General features: G+C 50.5%; 1 protein-coding gene across 9 annotated transcripts in view; it reads left to right on the forward strand.

The window, feature by feature from the left end:
- LOC137383351 (interleukin-21 receptor-like) overlaps nt 1–26,117 on the forward strand; it is a 136,096-nt gene that overhangs the window by 70,112 nt on the left and 39,867 nt on the right. For all 9 annotated transcript variants that reach the window (XM_068056068.1, XM_068056067.1, XM_068056070.1 and 6 more), the window contains one exon: nt 18,248–18,416. In XM_068056068.1, coding sequence (XP_067912169.1) covers nt 18,248–18,416 — 169 coding nt within the window. The remainder of the gene's footprint in view (nt 1–18,247; nt 18,417–26,117) is intronic.

A 26,117-nucleotide genomic window follows, 5' to 3' on the forward strand; every position in this document is an offset into this window, starting at 1 on the left:
AGTTCCAGGGACACTGATTCTCAGTGGGATACAGGTTCGCGGGGCACTGATTCTCAGTGGGATACAGGTTCGCGGGGCACTGATTCTCAGTGGGGGACAGGTTCGAAGGGCACTGATTCTCAGTGGGGTACAGGTTTGCGGGGCACTGATTCTCAGTGGGGGACAGGTTCGCAGGGCACTGATTCTCAGTGGGTCACTGGTTCGAAGGGCACTGATTCTCAGTGGGTCACAGGTTCAAGGGGCACTGATTCTCAGTGGAGTACAGGTTTGAGGGGCACTGATTCTGAGTGGAGTACAGGTTCGAGGGGCACTAATTCTCAGTGGGGTAAAGGTTCGAGGGGCACAGATCCTCAGTGGGGTACAGGTTCCAGGGTTACTGATTCTCAGTGGGGTACTTGTTCGAGGGGCACTGATTCTCAGTGGGGTACATTTTCGAGGGGCACTGATTCTCAGTGGGGTACATATTCGAAGGGCACTGATTCTCAGTGGGGTAAAGGTTCGAGGGGCACTGCTACTCAGTAGGGTACAAGTTCCAGGGGCATTGATTCTCAGTGGGGGACAAGTTCAAGGGTCACTGATTCTCAGTGGGGTACATGTTCGAGGGGCACTGATTCTCAGTGGGTACATGTTCGAGGGGCACTGATTCTCAGTGGGGTGAAGGTTCGAGGGGCACTGCTACTCAGTAGGGTACAAGTTCGAGGGTCACTGATTCTCAGTGGGGGACAAGTTCGAGGGTCACTGATTCTCAGTGGGGTACAGGTTCCAGGGGCATTGATTCTCAGTGGGTCAAAGGTTCGAGGGGCACTGATTCTCAGTGGGGTACAGATTCAAGGAGTCCTGATTCTCAGTACGATACAAGTCCCAGGGGCACTGATTCTCAGTACGGTACAGGTTTGAGGAGCACTAACTCTCAGTTGGATACAGGTTCCGGGGCACTGCTACTCAGTAGGGTACAAGTTCCAGGGGCACTGATTCTCAGTGGGTTACAGGTTCGAAGGGCACTAACTCTCAGTGGGATACACGTTCCAGGGGCTCTGATTCTCAGTGGGTCACAGGTTCGAGGGGCACTGATTCTCAGTGGGGTACAGATTCAAGGAGTCCTGATTCTCAGTACGATACAAGTCCCAGGGGCACTGATTCTCAGTACGGTACAGGTTTGAGGAGCACTAACTCTCAGTGGGATACAGGTTCCGGGGCACTGCTACTCAGTAGGGTACAAGTTCCAGGGGCACTGATTCTCAGTGGGGTACATGTTCGAGGGGCACTGATTCTCAGTGGGGTACAGATTCAAGGAGTACTGATTCTCATTGTCTCACAGGTTCGAGGAGCACTAACTCACAATGGGATACAAGTTGTAGGGACACTGATTCTCAGTGGGTTACAGGTTCGAAGGGCACTAACTCTCAGTGGGATACACGTTCCAGGGGCTCTGATTCTCAGTGGGTCACAGGTTCGAGGGGCACTGATTCTCAGTGGGTCACAGGTTCGAAGGGCACTAAATCTCAGTGGGATACACGTTCCAGGGGCTCTGATTCTCAGTGGGTCACAGGTTCGAGGGGCACTGATTCTCACTGGGTCACAGGTTCGAAGGGCACCAACTCTCAGTGGGATACAAGTTCCAGGGGCACTGATTCTCAGTGGGTCACAGGTTCGAGGGGCACTGATTCTCAGTGGGTCACAGGTTCGAAGGGCACTAACTCTCAGTGGGATACAAGTTCCAGGGACACTGATTGTCAGTGGGGTACAGGTTCCAGGGGCACTGATTCTCAGTGGAGTACAGATTTCCGGGGCACTAATTCTCAGTGGAGTACAGGTTCGAGGGGCACTAATTCTCAGTGGGGGACAGGTTCGAGGGGCACTGATTCTCAGTGGGGCACAGGTTCGAAGGGCACTGATTCTCAGTGGGTCACAGGTTCGAAGGGCACTAACTCTCAGTGGGATACAAGTTCCAGGGACACTGATTCTCAGTGGGTCACAGGTTCCAGGGGCACCGATTCTCAGTGGGATACAGGTTCGCGGGGCACTGATTCTCAGTGGGGGACAGGTTCGAAGGGCACTGAATCTCAGTGGGGTACAGGTTTGCGGGGCACTGATTCTCAGTGGGGGACAGGTTCGCAGGGCACTGATTCTCAGTGGGTCACTGGTTCGAAGGGCACTGATTCTCAGTGGGTCACAGGTTCAAGGGACACTGATTCTCAGTGGAGTACAGGTTTGAGGGGCACTGATTCTGAGTGGAGTACAGGTTCGAGGGGCACTAATTCTCAGTGGGGTAAAGGTTCGAGGGGCACAGATCCTCAGTGGGGTACAGGTTCCAGGGTTACTGATTCTCAGTGGGGTACTTGTTCGAGGGGCACTGATTCTCAGTGGGGTACATTTTCGAGGGGCACTGATTCTCAGTGGGGTACATATTCGAAGGGCACTGATTCTCAGTGGGGTAAAGGTTCGAGGGGCACTGCTACTCAGTAGGGTACAAGTTCCAGGGGCACTGATTCTCAGTGGGGGACAAGTTCAAGGGCCACTGATTCTCAGTGGGGTACATGTTCGAGGGGCACTGATTCTCAGTGGGGTACATGTTCGAGGGGCACTGATTCTCAGTGGGGTGAAGGTTCGAGGGGCACTGCTACTCAGTAAGGTACAAGTTCCAGGTGCACTGATTCTCAGTGGGGGACAAGTTCGAGGGTCACTGATTCTCAGTGGGGTACAGGTTCCAGGGGCATTGATTATCAGTGGGTCAAAGGTTCGAGGGGCACTGATTCTCAGTGGGGTATAGATTCAAGGAGTCCTGATTCTCAGTACGATACAAGTCCCAGGGGCACTGATTCTCAGTACGGTACAGGTTTGAGGAGCACTAACTCTCAGTTGGATACAGGTTCCGGGGCACTGCTACTCAGTAGGGTACAAGTTCCAGGGGCACTGATTCTCAGTGGGTTACAGGTTCGAAGGGCACTAACTCTCAGTGGGATACACGTTCCAGGGGCTCTGATTCTCAGTGGGTCACAGGTTCGAGGGGCACTGATTCTCAGTGGGGTACAGATTCAAGGAGTCCTGATTCTCAGTACGATACAAGTCCCAGGGGCACTGATTCTCAGTACGGTACAGGTTTGAGGAGCACTAACTCTCAGTGGGATACAGGTTCCGGGGCACTGCTACTCAGTAGGGTACAAGTTCCAGGGGCACTGATTCTCAGTGGGGTACATGTTCGAGGGGCACTGATTCTCAGTGGGGTACAGATTCAAGGAGTACTGATTCTCATTGTCTCACAGGTTCGAGGAGCACTAACTCACAATGGGATACAAGTTGTAGGGGCACTGATTCTCAGTGGGTTACAGGTTCGAAGGGCACTAACTCTCAGTGGGATACACGTTCCAGGGGCTCTGATTCTCAGTGGGTCACAGGTTCGAGGGGCACTGATTCTCAGTGGGTCACAGGTTCGAAGGGCACTAAATCTCAGTGGGATACACGTTCCAGGGGCTCTGATTCTCAGTGGGTCACAGGTTCGAGGGGCACTGATTCTCACTGGGTCACAGGTTCGAAGGGCACCAACTCTCAGTGGGATACAAGTTCCAGGGGCACTGATTCTCAGTGGGTCACAGGTTCGAGGGGCACTGATTCTCAGTGGGTCACAGGTTCGAAGGGCACTGATTCTCAGTGGGATACAAGATCCAGGGGCACTGATTCTCAGTGGGTCACTGGTTCGAGGGGCACTGATTCTCAGTGGGTCACAGGTTCGAGGGGCACTGATTCTCAGTAGGGTACAGGTTCCATGGGCACTGATTCTCAGTGGGTCACTGGTTTGAGGGGCACTGATTCTCAGTGGGTCACAGGTTCGAAGGGCACTAACTCTCAGTGGGATACAAGTTCCAGGGGCACTGATTCTCAGTGGGTGACATGTTCGAAGGGCACTGATTCTCAGTGGGGGACAGTTTCGAGAGGCACTGATTCTCTGTGGTGTAATGGTTCGAGGGCCACTGATTCTCAGTGTGATACAGTTTCGAGGGGCACCAATTCTCAGTGGGGTACAGGTTCGAGGGGGACTGATTCTCAGTGGGGTACAGGTTCGAGGGCCACTGATTCTCAGTGGGATACAGGTTCGAGGGGCACTGATTCTCATTGGAGTACAGGTTCGAGGGGCACTAATTCTCAGTGGGGTACATGTTAGAGGGGCACTGATTCTCAGTGGGGTAAAGGTTCGAGGGGCACTAATTCTCAGTGGGGTACATGTTAGAGGGGCACTGATTCTCAGTGGAGTACAGGTTCGAGGGGCACTAATTATCAGTGGGGTAAAGGTTCGAGGGGCACTGATTCTCAGTGTTGTACATGTTCGAGGGGCACAGATCCTCAGTGGGATACAGGTTTGAGGGGCACTGATTCTCAGTGGAGTACAGGTTCCATGGGCACTGATTCTCAGTGGGTCACAGGTTCGAGGGGCACTGATTCTCAGTGGGTCACAGGTTCGAGGGGCACTGATTCTCAGTAGGTGACAGGTTCGAAGGGCACTAACTCTCAGTGGGATACAAGTTCCAGGGGCACTGATTCTCAGTGGGTGACATGTTCGAAGGGCACTGATTCTCAGGGGGGACAGTTTCGAAAGGCACTGATTGTGGTGTAATGGTTCGAGGGCCGATGATTCTCAGTGTGATACAGGTTCGAGGGGCACAAATTCTCAGTGGAGTACAGGTACGAGGGCCACTGATTCTCAGTGGGGTACATGTTCGAGGGGCACTGATTCTCAGTGGAGTACAGGTACGAGGGCCACTGATTCTCAGTGGGATACAGGTTCGAGGGGGACTGATTCTCAGTGGGGGACAGGTTCGAGGGGCTCTGATTCTCAGTGGGTGACAGGTTCGAGGGGCACTGATTCTCAGTGGGTCACAGATTCGGAGGGCACTGATTCTCAGTGGGTTACAGGTTCGAAGGGCACTAACTCTCAGTGGGATACAAGTTCCAGGGACACTGATTCTCAGTGGGGTACAGGTTCCAGGGGCACTGATTCTCAGTGGAGTACAGATTTCTGGGGCACTAATTCTCAGTGGAGTACAGGTTCGAGGGGCACTAATTCTCAGTGGGGGACAGGTTCGAGGGGCACTGATTCTCAGTGGGGCACAGGTTCGAAGGGCACTGATTCTCAGTGGATCACAGGTTCGAAGGGCACTAACTCTCAGTGGGATACAAGTTCCAGGGACACTGATTCTCAGTGGGTCACAGGTTCCAGGGGCACCGATTCTCAGTGGGATACAGGTTCGCGGGGCACTGATTCTCAGTGGGGGACAGTTTCGAAGGGCACTGATTCTCAGTGGGGTACAGGTTTGCGGGGCACTGATTCTCAGTGGGGGACAGGTTCGAAGGGCACTGATTCTCAGTGGGTCACTGGTTCGAAGGGCACTGATTCTCAGTGGGTCACAGGTTCAAGGGGCACTGATTCTGAGTGGAGTACAGGTTTGAGGGGCACTGATTCTGAGTGGAGTACAGGTTCGAGGGGCACTAATTCTCAGTGGGGTAAAGGTTCGAGGGGCACAGATCCTCAGTGGGGTACAGGTTCCAGGGTTACTGATTCTCAGTGGGGTACTTGTTTGAGGGGCACTGATTCTCAGTGGGGTACATTTTCGAGGGGCACTGATTCTCAGTGGGGTACATGTTCGAGGGGCACTGATTCTCAGTGGGGTAAAGGTTCGAGGGGCACTGCTACTCAGTAGGGTACAAGTTCCAGGGGCACTGATTCTCAATGGGGGACAAGTTCGAGGGTCACTGATTCTCAGTGGGGTACATGTTCGAGGGGCACTGATTCTCAGTGGGTCAAAGGTTCGAGGGGCACTGATTCTCAGTGGGTCAAAGGTTCGAGGGGCACTGATTCTCAGTGGGGTACAGATTCAAGGAGTCCTGATTCTCAGTACGATACAAGTCCCAGGGGCACTGATTCTCAGTACGGTACAGGTTTGAGGAGCACTAACTCTCAGTGGGATACAGGTTCCGGGGCACTGCTACTCAGTAGGGTACAAGTTCCAGGGGCACTGATTCTCAGTGGGGTACATGTTCGAGGGGCACTGATTCTCAGTGGGGTACAGATTCAAGGAGTACTGATTCTCATTGTATCACAGGTTCGAGGAGCACTAACTCACAATGGGATACAAGTTGTAGGGGCACTGATTCTCAGTGGGGTACAGATTCAAGGAGTACTGATTCTCAGTGGGTTACAGGTTCGAAGGGCACTAACTCTCAGTGGGATACACGTTCCAGGGGCTCTGATTCTCAGTGGGTCACAGGTTCGAGGGGCACTGATTCTCAGTGGGTCACAGGTTCGAAGGGCACTAACTCTCAGTGGGATACACGTTCCAGGGGCTCTGATTCTCAGTGGGTCACAGGTTCGAGGGGCACTAACTCTCAGTGGGATACACGTTCCAGGGGCTCTGATTCTCAGTGGGTCACAGGTTCGAAGGGCACTAACTCTCAGTGGGATACACGTTCCAGGGGCTCTGATTCTCAGTGGGTCACAGGTTCGAAGGGCACTAACTCTCAGTGGGATACACGTTCCAGGGGCTCTGATTCTCAGTGGGTCACAGGTTCGAGGGGCACTGATTCTCAGTGGGTCACAGGTTCGAAGGGCACTAACTCTCAGTGGGATACACGTTCCAGGGGCTCTGATTCTCAGTGGGTCACAGGTTCGAGGGGCACTGATTCTCAGTGGGTCACAGGTTCGAAGGGCACTAACTCTCAGTGGGATACACGTTCCAGGGGCTCTGATTCTCAGTGGGTCACAGGTTCGAAGGGCACTAACTCTCAGTGGGATACAGGTTCGAAGGACACTGACTCTCAGTGGGGCACAGGTTCAAAGGGCACTGATTCTCAGTGGGATACATGTTCGAGGGGCACTGATTCTCAGTGGGATATAGGTTCGAGGGGCACTGATTCTCAGTGGGATACAGGTTCGAAGGGCACTGATTCTCAGTGGGGCACAGGTTCGAAGGGCACTGATTCTCAGTGGGTCACAGGTTTGAAGGGTACTAACTCTCAGTGGTATACAGGTTCGAGGGGCACTGATTCTCAGTGAGATACAGGTTCGAAGGACACTGATTCTCAGTGGGTCACAGGTTCGAAGGGCACTAACTCTCAGTGGGATACAGGTTCGAAGGGCACTGATTCTCAGTGGGATACAGGTTCGAGGGGCACTGATTCTCAGTGGGGCACAGGTTCGAAGGGCACTGATTCTCAGTGGGATACAGGTTCGAGGGGCACTGATTCTCAGTGGAGTACAGGTTCGAAGGGCACTGATTCTCAGTGGGATACAGGTTCGAAGGGCACTGATTCTCAGTGGGGCACAGGTTCGAAGGGCACTGATTCTCAGTGGGGCACAGGTTCGAAGGGCACTGATTCTCAGTGGGATACAGGTTCGAGGGGCACTGATTCTCAGTGGAGTACAGGTTCGAAGGGCACTGATTCTCAGTGGGATACAGGTTCGAAGGGCACTGATTCTCAGTGGGGCACAGGTTCGAAGGGCACTGATTCTCAGTGGAGTACAGGTTCGAGGGGCAGTGCTTCTCAGCGAGGTACAGGTTCCAGGGGCGCTGATTCTCAGTGAGTAAAGTTTCGAGGGGCACTGATTCTCAGTGGGGAAATGGTTCGAGGGGCACTGATTCTTAGTGGGATACTGGTGCCATGGGCACTGATTCTCAGTGGGCTACAGGTTCCGGGGCACTGATTCTCAGGAGGGTTCAGGTTTCGGGTTCACTGATTCTCAGTGGGGAAATGGTTCGAGGAGCACTGATTCTTAGTGGGATACTGGTGCCATGGGCACTGATTCTCAGTGGGCTACAGTTTCCAGGTGCACTGATTCTCAGTGCGATACAGGTTTGAGGGGCACTGACTCTCAATGGGAGACAAGGTCAAGGGGCGCAGATTCTCAAGGTGTACAGGTTCAAAGGGAACTGTTTCTCAGTGGGCTACAGGTGCGAGGGGCACTGATTCTCAGTGGAGTACAGATTCCAGGGTCACTGATTCTCAGTGCAGTACGGGTTTGAGGGGCACTGATTCTCAGTGGGGTGCCAGTTCCAGGGGCATTGATTCTCAATGGGGTACAGGTTCATGGGGAACTGATTCTCAGTGGAGTACAGGTTCCAGGGGCACTGATTCTCAGTGGGCTACAGTTTCCAGGGGAATTGATTCGCAGTGGGGTACAGGTTCTTGGGCACTGATTGTCAGTGGTCTACAGGTTCGAGGGGCACTGATTCCCAGTGAGGTACAGTTTCCAGGGGCACTGATTCTCATTGGGCTTCAGATTCTAGGGACACTGATTATCAGTGCTGTACAGGTTCCGGGCTCACTGATTCTCAGTGGGGTACACGTTCCAGAGCACTGACTCTCAGTGGGGAACTGGTTCGAGGGGAACTGTTTCTCAGTGGAGTATAGGTTCGAGTGGCACTGATTCTCAGTTGGGTACCTGTTCGGTGGGCTCTGATTCTCAGTGGGGTACACGTCCGAGGAGCACTGATTCTCAGTGGGGTACTGGTTCAAGGGGCAGATTCTCATTGGGGTACAGGTTCAAGGGGCACTGATTCTCAGTGGGGTACAGGTTCAAGGGGCACAGATTCTCAATGGCATATGGGTTACACAGACACCAATCTCATCGGAGAATGGTTTCCACAGGCACTGACTTTCGCTGGGGTACCGGTTCAAGGGGCACTAACTCATTGTGGTACAGGTTCCTTGGGAAGTATTTCTCACTGCGATATGTGTTCCACAGACAATGAGGGATGGATGGAATAAAGGGAAGGATAAGCAGTAAATGGTGAGAGAGTGGTAGGACAGCATGCAAGGAGCAGCACCAGGCATACCTGAAAATGAGATGTCAGATGTCAACCTGGTAATGCTACAACACAGGACCACATGCATGTCAAATAGTGAACACAGCATGCTATAGTCAGAGTTAAGCGATCCCACAACCACGGATTAGATCAAATCTCTGCAGTCCTGTCACATCCAGTCATGAATGGTGTGGACAATTAAATAACTAAGGGGTGGTGGGGGGGAGGAGGAGGCTCCAAAAACGTCCCCATCCTCAACAATGGCAGAGCCCAGCAGGTCAGTGCAAAAGATGAGGCTGAAGCATTTGCATCTATCCTCAGTCAGGAGTGCTGAGTGGATGATCCATCTCGGCCTCCTCTTAAGGTCCCCAGCTTCACAGATGCCAGTTTTCAGCCAATCCGATTCACTCCACATGATATCAAGAAACGGCTGAGCACACTGGTTGCAGCAAAGGCTATGGGCCCTGACAATATCCTGGCTGTAGTACTGAAGACTTGTGCTCCAGAACTGGCCATACCCCTAGCCAAGCTGTTCTAGTACAGCTACAACACTGGCATCTACCCGATAATATGGCAAATTGCCCAGGTATGTCCTGCCACAAAATGCAGGAAAAATCCAATCTGGCCAATTGCCGCCCCATCAGTCTACTCTTAATCATCAGCAACGTGATGAAGAAGTGATAGAAGGTGTCGTCGACAGTGCTATCAAGCGGCACTTACTCAGCAATAACCTGCTCACCAATGCTCGTTTTGGGTTCCTCCAGGGCCACTCAGCTCCAGACCTTTTTACAATCTTGATCCTAACATGGAAAAAAGAGCAGAATTCCAGAGGTAAGGAGAGTGACTGCAATTGACATCAAGGCTCCATTTGACCCATTGTGGCATCAAGGAACCCTAGAAAAATTGAAGTCATTGGGAATCAGGAGAAAACTCTCCGCTGGTTGGAGTCATACCTAGCACAAAGGAAGATAGTTGTGGTTGTTGGAGGTCAATCATCTCAGCCCCAGGACATCACTGCAGGAGTGTTGTAGCTGCACTGGAACAACTTGGCTAGGGGCACGGCTAGTCTGCAGCACAGGTCTTCAGTATTACAGCCAGGACTTGGAACTGTATTGCCGTTCCTTCACTGTCGCTGGGTCAAAATCCTGGAACTCCCTCCCTAACAACACTATGGGTGTACCTACACCACATAGACTGCAGCGGTTCAAGAAGCTGGTTCACCATCACCTTCTCAAAGGTAACTAGGGATGGGAAATAAATGCTTGTCTAGCCAGAGACGCCCACATTCCAAGAATGAACAAATAAAAATAAATTGCTTCGACTAGTCAGTGAGACAATTACAGGAGGTTCAAACTTAATATAAAATAACTAGGAAAATATCTTTACACAGAATGTAGGATTCTAGGGCACAAACCCATGTTGGAGCAGAATCCAGGAATAAGAGGAGAATTTGGTAGTTGCTTGAACTAGCAATAGTAAAGGGTACAAGAAGAGAGTAGGAGAGTGGGATTAGACTGGGTTGGGTATTAAAGAGTATGGAGAGTGAGCAGGAGAGTGGGATTAGACTGGGTTGGGTATTAAAGAGTATGGAGAGTGAGCAGGAGAGTGGGATTAGACTGGGTGGGATATTAAAGGGTATGGGGAGTGAGCAGTAGAGTGCCATTAGACTGGGTGGGATATTAAAGGGTATGGGGAGTGAGCAGTAGAGTGGGATTAGACTGGGTATGATATTAAAGGGTATGGGGAGTGAGCAGTAGAGTGGGATTAGACTGGGTGGGATATTAAAGAGTATGGAGAGTGAGCAGGAGAGTGGGATTAGACTGGGTGGGATATTAAAGGGTATGGGGAGTGAGCAGGAGAATGGGATTAGACTGGGTGGGATATTAAAGGGTATGGAGAGTGAGCAGTAGAGTGGGATTAGACTGGGTGGGATATTAAAGGGTATGGGGAGTGAGCAGGAGAATGGGATTAGACTGGGTGGGATATTAAAGAGTATGGAGAGTGAGCAGGAGAGTGGGATTAGACTGGGTGGGATATTAAAGAGTATGGAGAGTGAGCAGGAGAGTGGGATTAGACTGGGTGGGATATTAAAGGGTATGGAGAGTGAGCAGTAGAGTGGGATTAGACTGGGTGGGTTATTAAAGAGTATGGAGAGTGAGCAGGAGAGTGGGATTAGACTGGGTGGGATATTAAAGGGTATGGAGAGTGAGCAGGAGTGGGATTAGACTGGGTGGGATATTAAAGGGTATGGAGAGTGAGCAGGAGAGTGGGATTAGACTGGGTGGGATATTAAAGGGTATGGGGAGTGAGCAGGAGAATGGGATTCGACTGGGTGGGATATTAAAGGGTATGGGGAGTGAGCAGTAGAGTGGGATTAGACTGGGTGGGATATTAAAGGGTATGGAGAGTGAGCAGGAGAGTGGGATTAGACTGGGTGGGATATTAAAGGGTATGGAGAGTGAGCAGGAGAGTGGGATTAGACTGGGTGGGATATTAAAGGGTATGGAGAGTGAGCAGGAGAGTGGGATTAGACTGGGTGGGATATTAAAGGGTATGGGGAGTGAGCAGGAGAGTGGGATTAGACTGGGTATGATATTAAAGGGTATGGGGAGTGAGCAGTAGAGTGGGATTAGACTGGGTATGATATTAAAGGGTATGGGGAGTGAGCAGTAGAGTGGGATTAGACTGGGTGGGATATTAAAGAGTATGGAGAGTGAGCAGGAGAGTGGGATTAGACTGGGTGGGATATTAAAGGGTATGGGGAGTGAGCAGGAGAATGGGATTAGACTGGGTGGGATATTAAAGGGTATGGAGAGTGAGCAGTAGAGTGGGATTAGACTGGGTGGGATTTTAAAGGGTATGGGGAGTGAGCAGGAGAATGGGATTAGACTGGGTGGGATATTAAAGAGTATGGAGAGTGAGCAGGAGAGTGGGATTAGACTGGGTGGGATATTAAAGGGTATGGGGAGTGAGCAGTAGAGTGGGATTAGACTGGGTGGGATATTAAAGAGTATGGAGAGTGAGCAGGAGAATGGGATTAGACTGGGTGGGATATTAAAGAGTATGGAGAGTGAGCAGGAGAATGGGATTAGACTGGGTGGGATATTAAAGGGTATGGGGAGTGAGCAGGAGAATGGGATTAGACTGGGTGGGATATTAAAGGGTATGGAGAGTGAGCAGTAGAGTGGGATTAGACTGGGTGGGATATTAAAGGGTATGGGGAGTGAGCAGGAGAGTGGGATTAGACTGGGTATGATATTAAAGGGTATGGGGAGTGAGCAGTAGAGTGGGATTAGACTGGGTATGATATTAAAGGGTATGGGGAGTGAGCAGTAGAGTGGGATTAGACTGGGTGGGATATTAAAGAGTATGGAGAGTGAGCAGGAGAGTGGGATTAGACTGGGTGGGATATTAAAGGGTATGGGGAGTGAGCAGGAGAATGGGATTAGACTGGGTGGGATATTAAAGGGTATGGAGAGTGAGCAGGAGAGTGGGATTAGACTGGGTGGGATATTAAAGGGTATGGGGAGTGAGCAGGAGAATGGGATTAGACTGGGTGGGATATTAAAGGGTATGGAGAGTGAGCAGTAGAGTGGGATTAGACTGGGTGGGATATTAAAGGGTATGGGGAGTGAGCAGGAGAATGGGATTAGACTGGGTGGGATATTAAAGAGTATGGAGAGTGAGCAGGAGAGTGGGATTAGACTGGGTGGGATATTAAAGAGTATGGAGAGTGAGCAGGAGAGTGGGATTAGACTGGGTGGGATATTAAAGGGTATGGAGAGTGAGCAGTAGAGTGGGATTAGACTGGGTGGGTTATTAAAGAGTATGGAGAGTGAGCAGGAGAGTGGGATTAGACTGGGTGGGATATTAAAGGGTATGGAGAGTGAGCAGGAGTGGGATTAGACTGGGTGGGATATTAAAGGGTATGGAGAGTGAGCAGGAGAGTGGGATTAGACTGGGTGGGATATTAAAGGGTATGGGGAGTGAGCAGGAGAATGGGATTCGACTGGGTGGGATATTAAAGGGTATGGGGAGTGAGCAGTAGAGTGGGATTAGACTGGGTGGGATATTAAAGGGTATGGAGAGTGAGCAGGAGAGTGGGATTAGACTGGGTGGGATATTAAAGGGTATGGAGAGTGAGCAGGAGAGTGGGATTAGACTGGGTGGGATATTAAAGGGTATGGAGAGTGAGCAGGAGAGTGGGATTAGACTGGGTGGGATATTAAAGGGTATGGGGAGTGAGCAGGAGAGTGGGATTAGACTGGGTATGATATTAAAGGGTATGGGGAGTGAGCAGTAGAGTGGGATTAGACTGGGTATGATATTAAAGGGTATGGGGAGTGAGCAGTAGAGTGGGATTAGACTGGGTGGGATATTAAAGAGTATGGAGAGTGAGCAGGAGAGTGGGATTAGACTGGGTGGGATATTAAAGGGTATGGGGAGTGAGCAGGAGAATGGGATTAGACTGGGTGGGATATTAAAGGGTATGGAGAGTGAGCAGTAGAGTGGGATTAGACTGGGTGGGATTTTAAAGGGTATGGGGAGTGAGCAGGAGAATGGGATTAGACTGGGTGGGATATTAAAGAGTATGGAGAGTGAGCAGGAGAGTGGGATTAGACTGGGTGGGATATTAAAGGGTATGGGGAGTGAGCAGTAGAGTGGGATTAGACTGGGTGGGATATTAAAGAGTATGGAGAGTGAGCAGGAGAATGGGATTAGACTGGGTGGGATATTAAAGAGTATGGAGAGTGAGCAGGAGAATGGGATTAGACTGGGTGGGATATTAAAGGGTATGGGGAGTGAGCAGGAGAATGGGATTAGACTGGGTGGGATATTAAAGGGTATGGAGAGTGAGCAGTAGAGTGGGATTAGACTGGGTGGGATATTAAAGGGTATGGGGAGTGAGCAGGAGAGTGGGATTAGACTGGGTATGATATTAAAGGGTATGGGGAGTGAGCAGTAGAGTGGGATTAGACTGGGTATGATATTAAAGGGTATGGGGAGTGAGCAGTAGAGTGGGATTAGACTGGGTGGGATATTAAAGAGTATGGAGAGTGAGCAGGAGAGTGGGATTAGACTGGGTGGGATATTAAAGGGTATGGGGAGTGAGCAGGAGAATGGGATTAGACTGGGTGGGATATTAAAGGGTATGGAGAGTGAGCAGTAGAGTGGGATTAGACTGGGTGGGATATTAAAGGGTATGGGGAGTGAGCAGGAGAATGGGATTAGACTGGGTGGGATATTAAAGAGTATGGAGAGTGAGCAGGAGAGTGGGATTAGACTGGGTGGGATATTAAAGAGTATGGAGAGTGAGCAGGAGAGTGGGATTAGACTGGGTGGGATATTAAAGGGTATGGAGAGTGAGCAGTAGAGTGGGATTAGACTGGGTGGGTTATTAAAGAGTATGGAGAGTGAGCAGGAGAGTGGGATTAGACTGGGTGGGATATTAAAGGGTATGGAGAGTGAGCAGGAGTGGGATTAGACTGGGTGGGATATTAAAGGGTATGGAGAGTGAGCAGGAGAGTGGGATTAGACTGGGTGGGATATTAAAGGGTATGGGGAGTGAGCAGGAGAATGGGATTCGACTGGGTGGGATATTAAAGGGTATGGGGAGTGAGCAGTAGAGTGGGATTAGACTGGGTGGGATATTAAAGGGTATGGAGAGTGAGCAGGAGAGTGGGATTAGACTGGGTGGGATATTAAAGGGTATGGAGAGTGAGCAGGAGAGTGGGATTAGACTGGGTGGGATATTAAAGGGTATGGGGAGTGAGCAGGAGAGTGGGATTAGACTGGGTGGGATATTAAAGGGTATGGGGAGTGAGCAGGAGAGTGGGATTAGACTGGATGGTTTAAATTGACCAGATGTGGCCGTGTGCTGAAACATCTTGTGTCCACTTTGCTACAATGTGTTATCGGGTTCATTCCGCTTGCAATTGTCACCCTGCAGCCCCCTCCAGTGGCTGCTTGATGTACTGCCTCATTCTGCCAGCTGAATCATTTCCTCCTAATTCTGGGGCTCCCTCCATTGAGGCGAGGGTCAGAAAGCATTAATGTTAATCTCCTCTCATTTCTGCTTTTTGTACTAGCTTATGTGTCTCAACACAAGAGATACAGCAACATTAAAACCAAAAATAGGGTTAATGTGAAGAAACGTATCCAGTTACTGAGGCCACGCTGACTGGAATGGGAGATTTTTCCCAGACAGATTTCTAAAAGCTGTTAATCTTGTGGTCAGAAGGCGATTCTTGGGCGACCTTCCAATGGGCTCATGCAGAAGGTTGCGGAGGACTGAGGACTGACCTCCTAACCATGGTTGCAGTCCTGCTCACCAGCTTGTCTTACTTAAAAACCTAGGCTGAACGGTGAGAGGCCCCTGGGGTTACTTGCTGGCAGTGCAGTACTGCCCCTCCTCCAGTGCAGCACTCCCTCAGTACTGCCCCTCCTCCAGTGCAGCACACCCCCAGTAATGCTCCTCCTCCAGTGCAGCACTCCCCCAGTACTGCCCCTCCTCCAGTGCAGCACACCCCCAGTAATGCTCCTCCTCCAGTACTGCCCCTCCTCCAGTGCAGCACACCCCCAGTAATGCTCCTCCTCCAGTGCAGCACTCCCCCAGTACTGCCCCTCCTCCAGTGCAGCACTCCCTCAGTACTGCCCCTCCTCCAGTGCAGCACTCCCCCAGTGCAGCACTCCCCCAGTACTGCCCCTCCTCCAGTGCAGCACACCCCCAGTACAGTCCCTCCTCCAGTGCAGCACTCCCCCAGTACTGCCCCTCCTCCAGTGCAGCACACCCCCAATACAGTCCCTCCTCCAGTGCAGCACTCCCCCAGTACTGCCCTTTCTCCAGTGACTGATGTGGGCGGGGCCAATGCTGTAACTCACTGACTGGGGACGGCCCAATGCTGCAACACACTGACTGACAGGGGGTGAGGCCAATGCTGTAACTCACTGTCTGACTGGGGGCGGGGCCAATTCTGCAACTCACTGATTGACTGGGGGCGGATTTCAATGTGGCAACTCACTGACTTACTGGGGACAGGGCCAATGCTGCAACTCAATCACTGACTGAGGGCGGGGCCAATGCTCTCTCTCACAGACTGACTTGGGGTGAGGCCAATGCTCTCACTCACTGACTGACTGGGGGTGAGGGCAAAGCGATAACTCACTCACTGACTGAGGGCGAGGCTAATGCTGTAAGTCACTGACTGAGTGGGGCGAGGCCAAAGCTGCAACTCACTGACTGACCGGGGGCGGGGCTAATGCTCTTTCTCACTGACTGGCTGGGGTTGGGGAAAATGCTGCAACATACTGAATGACTGGGGGCGGGGCCAATGCTGCAACAAATTGACTGACTGGGGGCGGGGCCAATGCAGTAACTCACTGACTGATAGGGTGCGTAGGCCACGGCTGCAACTCACTGACTGACACCCCCAGTACTGCCCCTCCTCCAGTGCAGCACACCCCCAGTACTTCCCCTCTTTCAGTGCAGCACTCCACTAGTACTGTTATTCCTCCAGTGCAGCACTCCCCCAGTACTGCCCCCCCTCCAGTGCAGCACTCCCCCAGTACTGCCCCTCCTCCAGTGCAGCACTCCCCCAGTACTGCCCCTCCTCCAGTGCAGCACTCCCCCAGTACTGCCACTCCTCCAGTGCAGCACTCCCCCAGTACTGCCCCTCCTCCAGTGCAGCACTCCCCCAGTACTGCCCCTCCTCCAGTGCAGCACACCCCCAGTATTATAATAAAAGCAAAATACTGCAGATGCTGGAAATCTGAAATAAAAACAAAGTGCTGGAATGCTGAGCAGGTCTGGCAGTGTCTGTGGGGCGAGAAGCAAGTTAACTCTGTTTCTCTCTCCACAGATGCTGCCAGACCTGCTGAGCATTTCCAGCATTTTCTGTTTTTATACCCTCAATATTGTCCCTCCGCCCGTGTAGCATTCCCTCAATACTGCCCCACTGATGGTGCAGCACCCCCTCAGTACTGTCCCTCTGACAGTGCAGTGCTCCCTCAGTACCGTCCCTCTGCCCATGTAGCATTCCCTCAATACTGACCCTCTAATGGTGCAGTACCCCCGCAGTACTGACACTCTGATGGTTCAGTGCTGCCCACTCCAGTGCAGCACTCCCTCAGTACTGCCCCTCTGCCCATGTAGCATTGCCTCAATACTGACCCTCTAATGGTGCAGTACCCCCGCAGTACTGACACTCTGATGGTTCAGTGCTGCCCACTCCAGTGCAGCACTCCCTCAGTACTGCCCCTCTGCCTATGTAACATTCCCTCAGTACTAAACCTCCGTCAGTGCAGCGCCCCTTCAGTACTGACCTTCCAACAGTGCAGTACACCTTCTTCTGCACTGCAGCATGAGCCTGGATTAAATTCCTTAGGGGAAATTTTATGCTGGCAGCGAGGGACTTGACATCGGGGGAACCTGACGCCGGGATCCCCACGTCGCCACTTTTCTGGAAGGCCCACCGAATTTTGTGCCAATTAGGCACTTAAGTGGACAGCAGCAGGCCTTCCACAGCATTTAGTACCTCGTTGCCAGAGGTCCCGCCCTTTGAGAGCTGTCAGCCAATCAGAGGCTGGCAGCTGCAGTGACACTGTGGAGGCGCTGGCTTCTGCTGGAGGTGACCGTCCTGGAGGCGGAAGCACATCGCTGGAACCAGGCCTCAGGTAGATCAGGGCGGGAGGGGTGTCGTGGGGTGTGGGTCACGGGGGAGGGGGGTTGGCAGCAAGCGCAGGGTTGTCTCTCAGCAGGCCTCCTCTCTTCCTGATGCCAGGTCTCTCGTTTAGGCACTGTGCCTTTGAACAAGGGATCCCCCTGCACCCTCCCCACCCCTCCCCACGTCCCCGCACTGCCCATCCCCCCCCCCCCCCCCCCCCCCCGAGCCGGGTAGCTGCCCACACGGTTTTTCCTACCACAGTTCCTGTGCAGTGACAGGGCCGCCCGCCGCACAGGTAATTGCAGCTGCAGTGGGAAGAGGCCTTTAATTGGGGGTTAATTACCCAGTTAATGGCCTCAATTGGCAGCAGGGTGGGAAGGCCGTTCACGGGCGTTCCCACCCTAGACTAAATTTCAGCAGAGGTGGGATGGTGGCGGCAACCCCCACACCCAGCCCCCGCACCCCCCCCCACCCCCCGGCACCATGCCACCCGATTTTATACTCTCCCCGCATCCAAACCCGCTGCGAGAGAGAGCATAAAATTCCACTCCTGGAGTGGAATATGAAACACAACCTTCTGATTCTGAAGTGAGAGTGCTACCCACTGAACCACAGCTGGCCCCATTCAATGATGAATTTAAACAAGCTGACTGCCTGGTTACATTGGAGATCAGATAAACAGAGCAAATGTGATGACCACAATCTGTCCACAGGAAGCAACTAATTCAGTTCTGAGCCGAAGAGTTTGTAGTATCAATGATTAATGAAATTATTGCTTTGCATTTACAGCGCCAGAAAGTCAAGCGTGTAACAAATAACCAGAGGAATTTCCCACTGATGGCCTCGGAGTTGGTCTCGGACACAGAGCATTCAGCACAGATCCGCAGTCGTCCTGCAGAAAGCTCTGTTTACACAGGGACCTGGAGTGACTGGAGCCACCCAGTGAAGTGGAGGACAGGTTAGTTACCCACTCAAAATCACAGGGGCGAGGGGGGAGGGTGGGTGGGGGTCAGTGGATTTCTTTGTTCAAAGGATCTCCATTCCCAAACCTGGGCAGAATTGTTGGAGAATGGAGACCACTGGTCTGAACATGTTAGCAAAATATGGGGGGGAAGGGAGGGGAGGAGAGGGCTGAGGTGGAGAAGAGAGGGGTGGAGAGGAGAGGGGTAAGGGAGAGGGAAAGGAAAGGAGAGGAGGGGGTTAGGGAGGAGAGAAGAGAGGAGGATGGGGAGGCTGAGGAGAAGTCCCATTCTGTGCTCCCCAGCATCACAGTTACTGTAATGTGAAGCTAGTTCTGTTGTGACCGGTAGAATTCTGTTTCCTGTTGTATAAAACTCATCTAAGTCCCTCAAGACATCAGTCACTTTCTACTGGGCCAGGTTAGCTTTGTTCCCCCTCACTCCCTAGTTCCCCTCTGCTCCCGAGTATTGCCACCTCCCTCTGGGACTCAGTTACACTGGCTCCTCCAGCCCCTGACCAAGCAGCCATTCTGAGTGTCGGCAGTGAGTGTTGGAAGTGTCGACAAGTTCAGAGGTCACAAAGGCCTCTCCGAGTGAGTGCAGCCATTTCCAGGAGCCCTGATCTGTCTCCCATTGCTGCCCAGGTGCTGACACCACTCCTAAAGGTGCTGACACAATTGCCAGTCCCTCACCCGAGCTCACATCCTTCATGGCAAACCTAAACAGTGAGTATCCATTGGCTTTTTGACTGTGTAGGGCATCACAGCTGAGTCCAATCCTAATCTTATGCCACCCACCACGCACCCCTCCTCCCCCACCCACATCTGAGATGTCTCAGTAGAAATCAAGGGCTAGGACAGTGGCTGTTTTGCTTTGCTCTCCATTACCCAGGCCAAGTATCAGAGCTTAATCAAAACAGAAAATGTTGGAAATACTGAGCAAGTCTGGCAGCAGCTATGAAGAGAGAAACAGAGTTAATGTTCCAGATCGATGGTCCTTCGTCAGAACTGGGAATCATTTGAGACGTAATCATTTTAAACAAAGCAGGGAAAGGGGGAGGAAAGGAAAGTACAAAAGGGAAGGTCTGTAATAGGTTGGAAAGCAGGAGAGATTAAATGACAAAAGGGATGATAGTGCAAGGAAAAGGAGGTGGTAATGGGACAAGTAAAGAAACAAAAGATGTGCCTAGAGGATGTGAAAAACAAAATCATTCTGGTGTCCAGAAACATTTAAAAAAAAATTAAAAAAATGTAAACAGAGATTATAACCTGAAATTGTTGAACTCAATGTTGAGTCTGTAAGGAAATAAAGTGCCGAATCAAAATATGAGGTGCTGTTCTTCGAGCTTATATACATTCATATAAACATAGTAAAATTTACGGCACAGAAGGAGGCCATTCAGCCCATCATGTCCATGCCAGCCAAAAAAGAGCTATCCAGTCTAATCCCACCATCCAGCTATTGGTCCATAGCCCTGTAGATTACAGCATTCAAGTGCATATCCAAATATTTTTTAAATACAATGAGGGTTCCTGCCTCTAACACCCTCTCAGGCAGTGAGTTTCAGACCGCCACCACCCTCTGACTTCACTGAGGAGTTTTGATATCGATCCCAAGTCCTGGGAGAAGCTTGCCAGGATTGCAACACCTGGCGTAACCAAATAAAAAAGGGTGCAACCTCCTTTGAAAGTAAGTGCATATCAATGTCAAAGAAAACGCAAGGAGAGGAAATCCTGAGCCAGCAGCTCGTCTAAAACTCAATCGTCTACGATATCCTGTCCTATTTGCAGCAAAACCTTCTGGGCTCAGATTCGCCTTAGTTGTCACCTACGTACCCACCGGAACCCTACCAAACACCCCAGATGATGGACATGGTCATCTTCACCTCGAAGGATGAACAACTGCCACCCTCTGGGTGAAAAAATTACTCCTGAACTCCTCTCTAATCATTCATCCAATTATGCCCCCTGGTTATTAACCTCCCTGCTGACAGAAATAGGTCCTTCCTATCCGGTCTATTTAGGCCCTTCACAATTTTATACACTTCAATTAAATCTCCCCTCAGCCTCCTTTGTTCCAAAGAAAACTATCCCAGTTTGTCCAATCTTTTCTCATAGCTAAAATTCTCCATTCTTGACAAGATCCTTGTAAATCTCCTCTGCACCATCTCTAGTGTGATCATACCCTTCCTATAATAGTGAACAGAACTGTACATAGTACTCTAGCTGCGGTCTAACTAGTGTTCTATTGGTTCTAGTATAACCTCTCTGCTCTTATATACCATATGCCTTGGCCAATAAAGGGAAGTATCCTGTATGCCTTCTTGATCACCTTACTCCAAGGCGCCTCTGTTCCTCTCCACTACTCAGAATCCTCCCAGTTGTTGTGTATTCCCTTGCATTGTTTCTCCTCCCCAAATGCATTACCTCACACTTCCCTAGATTGAATTCCATGGGCGCGATCTGCTAGCAGTGACAAAGTCCCAACATTGAGACATAAAGCAGGTGGCGTGGCCATGCGGGCGGGCGCGGAAGCAAGTAAGCAATATTATTGCGGTTATCCAATTAATGAATGGCAGGCGGGGGAGGCGGCCAATTAAGGATGGTAGGCGGACCTTCCATGCTGCCAGCCCAGTCAGAGGACCGGCAGCTTTGTAGCCTCAGCAGCACCCACCAAAAGTGGTGACCACTTCTAAGGTGGCAAGGGAAATGCCCTCGCAGAGGTGGCAGAGATTTGTTTTCTTCGTCGGGGCCAAGCAGGCAGGCCCCGGTAATTGGAGGACAAACCCCTCCAGCAGCAGTAACGGGGCCACAGGGGCAGCCTTTGGTGCTGGCGGTCCCCTCCTAGGGCCATGGAGCCTCTGGCTCTGACGGCACCCCCTGCCCCCACCACCCTCAGGAATCCGCTGGGAGGCTGCCTCCATGCAGATGGCTCCCAACATGGCGGGGGGGGAGGTGGGGGGTGGGGAGGGGGGGCCACTGTTAGTGGCTTCGGAAAATGGTCCTTAATTGGGCCTTCAATTATTCAATAATATAGCAAAATACTGCGGATGCTGGAAATCTGAAATAAAAACAGAAAGTGCTGGAACTACTCAGCAGCTCTGGTAGCCTCTGTGGAGAGAGAAACAGAGTTAATATATCAGGTCAGTGCCCCAAAAGTCTTCAACCTGAAGAATTAACTCTGTTTTTCTCTTCACAGAGCTGCTGAGTATTTCCAACACATTCTGTTCTTTAATTATTCAAATTGGCCATCTGCTTTTGGTCAGCAGGTAGCCAAGCTGCTGATGTTCCCAACACTGGGAAACATCCCCAAGTGACATAACTGCATCAGGAGATGTTTAGATTCTCTCTTGTTGAAGATGGTCATTGCCTGGCAATTGTGTTATGTAAATGCTACTAATCAGATTCATTTAATTGAATTTAAAATCCCTCAGCTACCTTGGTGGGATTTGAACTCATGTTTCTGGAGCATTAGTACAAGCATCTGGATTACTTGTCCAGTAACATTACCACCATGCTACCTTGCTTACTATCAACCATATGGCCAATTTTTGTATTGTCTGCAGACTTCTTGATCATGTCCTCTACATTTAAGTCTAAATCATTGCTATACACCATGAAAAGCAAGTGTCCCAGTACTGAACCCTGCGGAACCCCACTGGAAACAGCCTCCCAGTTTCAAAAACACTAGTTGACCACATACTCTTCTTTCTGCCACTGAGCCAATTTTGAATCCTACTTGCACTTTCCCTTGGAACCCATGAGCTTTTAATTTTCCGACCGTCTGCCATGTGGGACCTTGTCAAAAGCATTGCTAAAATCCAAGTAGACTACATCAAATGCACTACCCTCATCGGCCATCATTGTAACCTCCTCAAAAAATTAAATCAAGTTTGTCAGACATGTCCTTCTGTTATCAATGCTGACTGTCATTGATCAATCCATGCCTTTCTAAATGACAATATATACTTTCAGAATTTTTTCCAATAATTTGCCCACTACTGAAGTGAGGCAGACTGGCTTGTAATTACTTGGGCTATCCTTTCCTCCGTTTTTAAACAACAGTAGAACATTAGTTGTCCTCCAGAACCATGCCTGTAGCTAGTGAGGATTGGTAAAGAATGGTCAGAACCTCCGCTTTTCTTCCCTTGCTTCTCTTAGCAGCGTGGGATAAATTTCATGTGGGCCTGATAATTTATCCACTTTCAAGGATGCTAAACACTTTATTATTTCTTCCCTCACCATGTTTATCACTTCCAATATTTCACATTCCTTCTCCTTAACTACAATGTCTGATTCGTCCCCATCTTTTCTGAAAACAGATGCAACGTATTCCTTAAGAACCATGCTGTACATTGAGCCTTGTTGGATCAGTGTAGGTGGCCGGGTACAGAAAGGGCTGAGTGGAAGGGGAGTGTGGAACTAAAATGATAGGTGACAGGAAGCTGGGGTCATGCTTGCAGACTGAATGGAGGTGCTCTTCAAGCAGTCACCCAATTTGCATTTGGTCTGTCCAGTGTAGGGGAGACCACAACGTCAGCAATGAATACAGTACATTAAATTGAAAGAAGTACAAGTAAATTGCTGTATCACCTGGAAGGAGTGTATGGCCCTTGGACGTTGAGAAGGGAGGAAGTAACAGGGCAGGTGTTGCATCTCCTGCACTTGCATAGGAAGTTAATGTGGGAAGGGGCGGAGGTGTTGGGGTGATTCAGGAGTGGACCAGGGTGTTGTGGAAGGAATGATCCCTTCAGAATGTTGAAGGGCAAGATGTGTTTGGGAGTGGCATCGCACTGGAGTTGGCAGAAATAGTGAAGGATGATCCTTTGAACTCTGAGGTTGGTGGGATGGAAGGTGAGGACAAGGGGAAGTCTATCATATTCTGGGAGGAAGGGGAAGGGGTGGGAGCAGAAGTGCAGGAATGGAATGGATATGGTCAAGGGCCCTGTCAGCCACTTTGGGTGAATCCTCAGTTCAGGAAAAAGGAAGACATATCAGAAGTGCTGGTATGGAAGGTGGAATTTTCAGAACAGATGTGACGGAGATGGAGAAACTAGGAGAATGGAATGGAGACCTTGCAACAAGTGGGGTGGTGAAGAAGTGTAGTCAAGGTAGCTTTTGTTTTTATTTGTTCATGGGATGTGAGCGTCGCTGGCAAGGCCAGCATTTGTTGCCCATCCCCAATTGCCCTTGAGAAGGTGGTGGTGAGCCGCCTTCTTGAACCACTGCAGTCCACCCTCAGTGCTGTTAGGAAGAGAGTTCCAGGTTTTTAATCCAGCAACAGTGAAGGAATGGTGATATAGTTCCAAGTCAGGATGGTGTGTGGCTTGGAGGTGAACTTGCAGGTGGTTGTATTCCCATGCAACTGATGCCCTTGTCCTTCTAGGTGGTAGAGTTTGCGAGTTTGGAAGGTGCTGTCTAAGGAGTCTTGGCGAGTTGCTGCAGCACATCTTGTAGATGGTACACACTGCTGCCACTGTGCACTGGTTGTGGAGGGAGGGAATGTTTAAGGAAGTAAATGGGGTGCCGATCAAGCGGGCTGCTTTGGCCTGGATGGTGTCAAGTTTCTTGAGTGTTGTTGGAGCTGTAGTCATCCAGACAAACGAAGAGTATTCCATTACACTTCTGACTTGTGCCTTGGTAGATGGTGGACAGGCTTTGGGGAGTCTGGAGGTGAGTTACTTGCTGCAGAATTCCCAGCCTCTGACCTGTTCTTGCAGCCACAGTATTTATATGGTTGATCCAGTTATGTTTCTAGTCAATGGTAACCCCCAGGATGTTGATAGTGGGGGATTCAGTGATGGCAATGTCATGAAAGGTCAAGGGGAGATGGTTAGTTCTCTCTTGTTGGAGATAGCCATTGCCTGGCAATTGTGTTGTGTGAATGCTACTTGACACTAATCAGCCCAAGCCTGAATGTTGTCCAGGTCTTGCTGCATGCAGGCATGCAGATCATTCAGTATATGAGGAGGCGCAAATGGTACTGAACACTGCAACCATCAGTGAACATCCCCATTTCTGACCTTATGATGGAGGAAGGTCATTGATGAAGCAGCTGAAGATGGTTGGGCCTAGGACACCACCCTGAGGAACTCCTGCAGTGATATCCTGGAGCTGAGATGATTGACCTCCAACAACCACAACCATCTTCCTCTGTGCTAGGTACGACTCCAAACAATGGAGAGTTTTACCCCCAATTCCCATTGACTTCAATTTTGCTGTAGGAGTCATTTGGTTTATAGTGAATATTGGTTGATAGCCTATCCCCAGAAATGGAGACAGAGATCCTGACAGCCAAGCTCAACGCCATGCGCTGCCACATCTATGCTCTCAATCCTCTCTTCAGTAGCACCGTCTCACTCTATCTCAAAGCTGTCCTGATCTGCTGTTCCATTTCATCCTAAGCCTCATCAAAAACATTTTTTCTCCCTTTCAGGTATTAAGGATTGCAACATCCCACAGGATCCTTCTTATCCTTTATATTCCACTAACCCCATCCCTTCTTCCAATCACACCCCTTGCCATAGAGAGATACAACACTGAAACAGGCCCTTCAGCCCACTGAGTCTGTGCTGACCAACAACCACCCATTTATAATAATCCTACATTAATCCCATATTCCCTACCACATCCCCACAATTCTCCAACCACCTACCTACACGAGGGGCAATTTACCATGGCCAATTTACCTATCAACCTGCAAGTCTTTGGCTGTGGGAGGAACCAGAGCACCCAGCAGAAACCCACACAGTCACAGGAGAACTTGCAAACTCCGCACAGGCAGTACCCAGAACTGAACCCAGGTCTCTGGAGCTGTGAGGCTGCAGTGCTAACCACTGTGCCACTGCGCCACCCATCTTTTCACAATTCCCCTCTGACCTGCCCCTCTCTGAATTTGAACAGTCAGTCCTCAGCAAAGGCCTCAGCTTCAATCCCTATGCCCCCACGTCAGTGAATTTTGAGTTTGGCATGATACTGAGCTCTTCCTCCATCTCCTTTGACTCCATGACCACTTCTTTTGCTAAGAGTGTTTCCCCCACCACATAGTGGACAGTGGACCTCCACCCCCACCTTCAGAATTTCCTTTCACCTGGACCCCTCCCTCTGGTCTCTATACTCTCTACATCTTTTCATTGAGAACTGCTGGCGTGACATCGGTCATCTTAATTTCTCTACTCCCCTCGTTCTAACCTATGTCCCTCTGAACTTCCATTCTCTCAGGTCCAACCCTAACATTGTCAACAAACCTGTTGACAAGGGTGCTTCTGTTGTTATTTGGCAAACTGATCTTTACCTAGTGGAGACAGAACGCCAACTCTCTGACACGTCTTCCTACCTCCTTCTAGACTGTCATCCCACCTCTTTTTCCAGTATATTGATGACTGTATCAGTGCTGTTTCCTGCTCTCGTCATGGACTGGCAAATTTCATCAACTTTGCTTCCAATTTCCACCCTTCCCTTGCCTTAACATGGTTCATCTCTGGCTCTTCACTTCCCTTCCTCAACTTCTCTGTCTCCATTTCTGGGGATACACTATCAATCAATACTCACTATAAACCCACTAACTCTCACAGCTACCTTGACTACACTATCTCACACCCTGCTTCTTGTAAGGACTCTATTTCATTCTCCCAGTTTCTCCAGTGCATCTGTTCTGATGATGCAACCTTTCATAGTAGTGCTTCCGATACGTCTTCCTTT

This window comes from Heterodontus francisci, chromosome 24 (genome assembly GCF_036365525.1).
Source record: "Heterodontus francisci isolate sHetFra1 chromosome 24, sHetFra1.hap1, whole genome shotgun sequence".
Lineage (NCBI taxonomy): Eukaryota > Metazoa > Chordata > Chondrichthyes > Heterodontiformes > Heterodontidae > Heterodontus > Heterodontus francisci.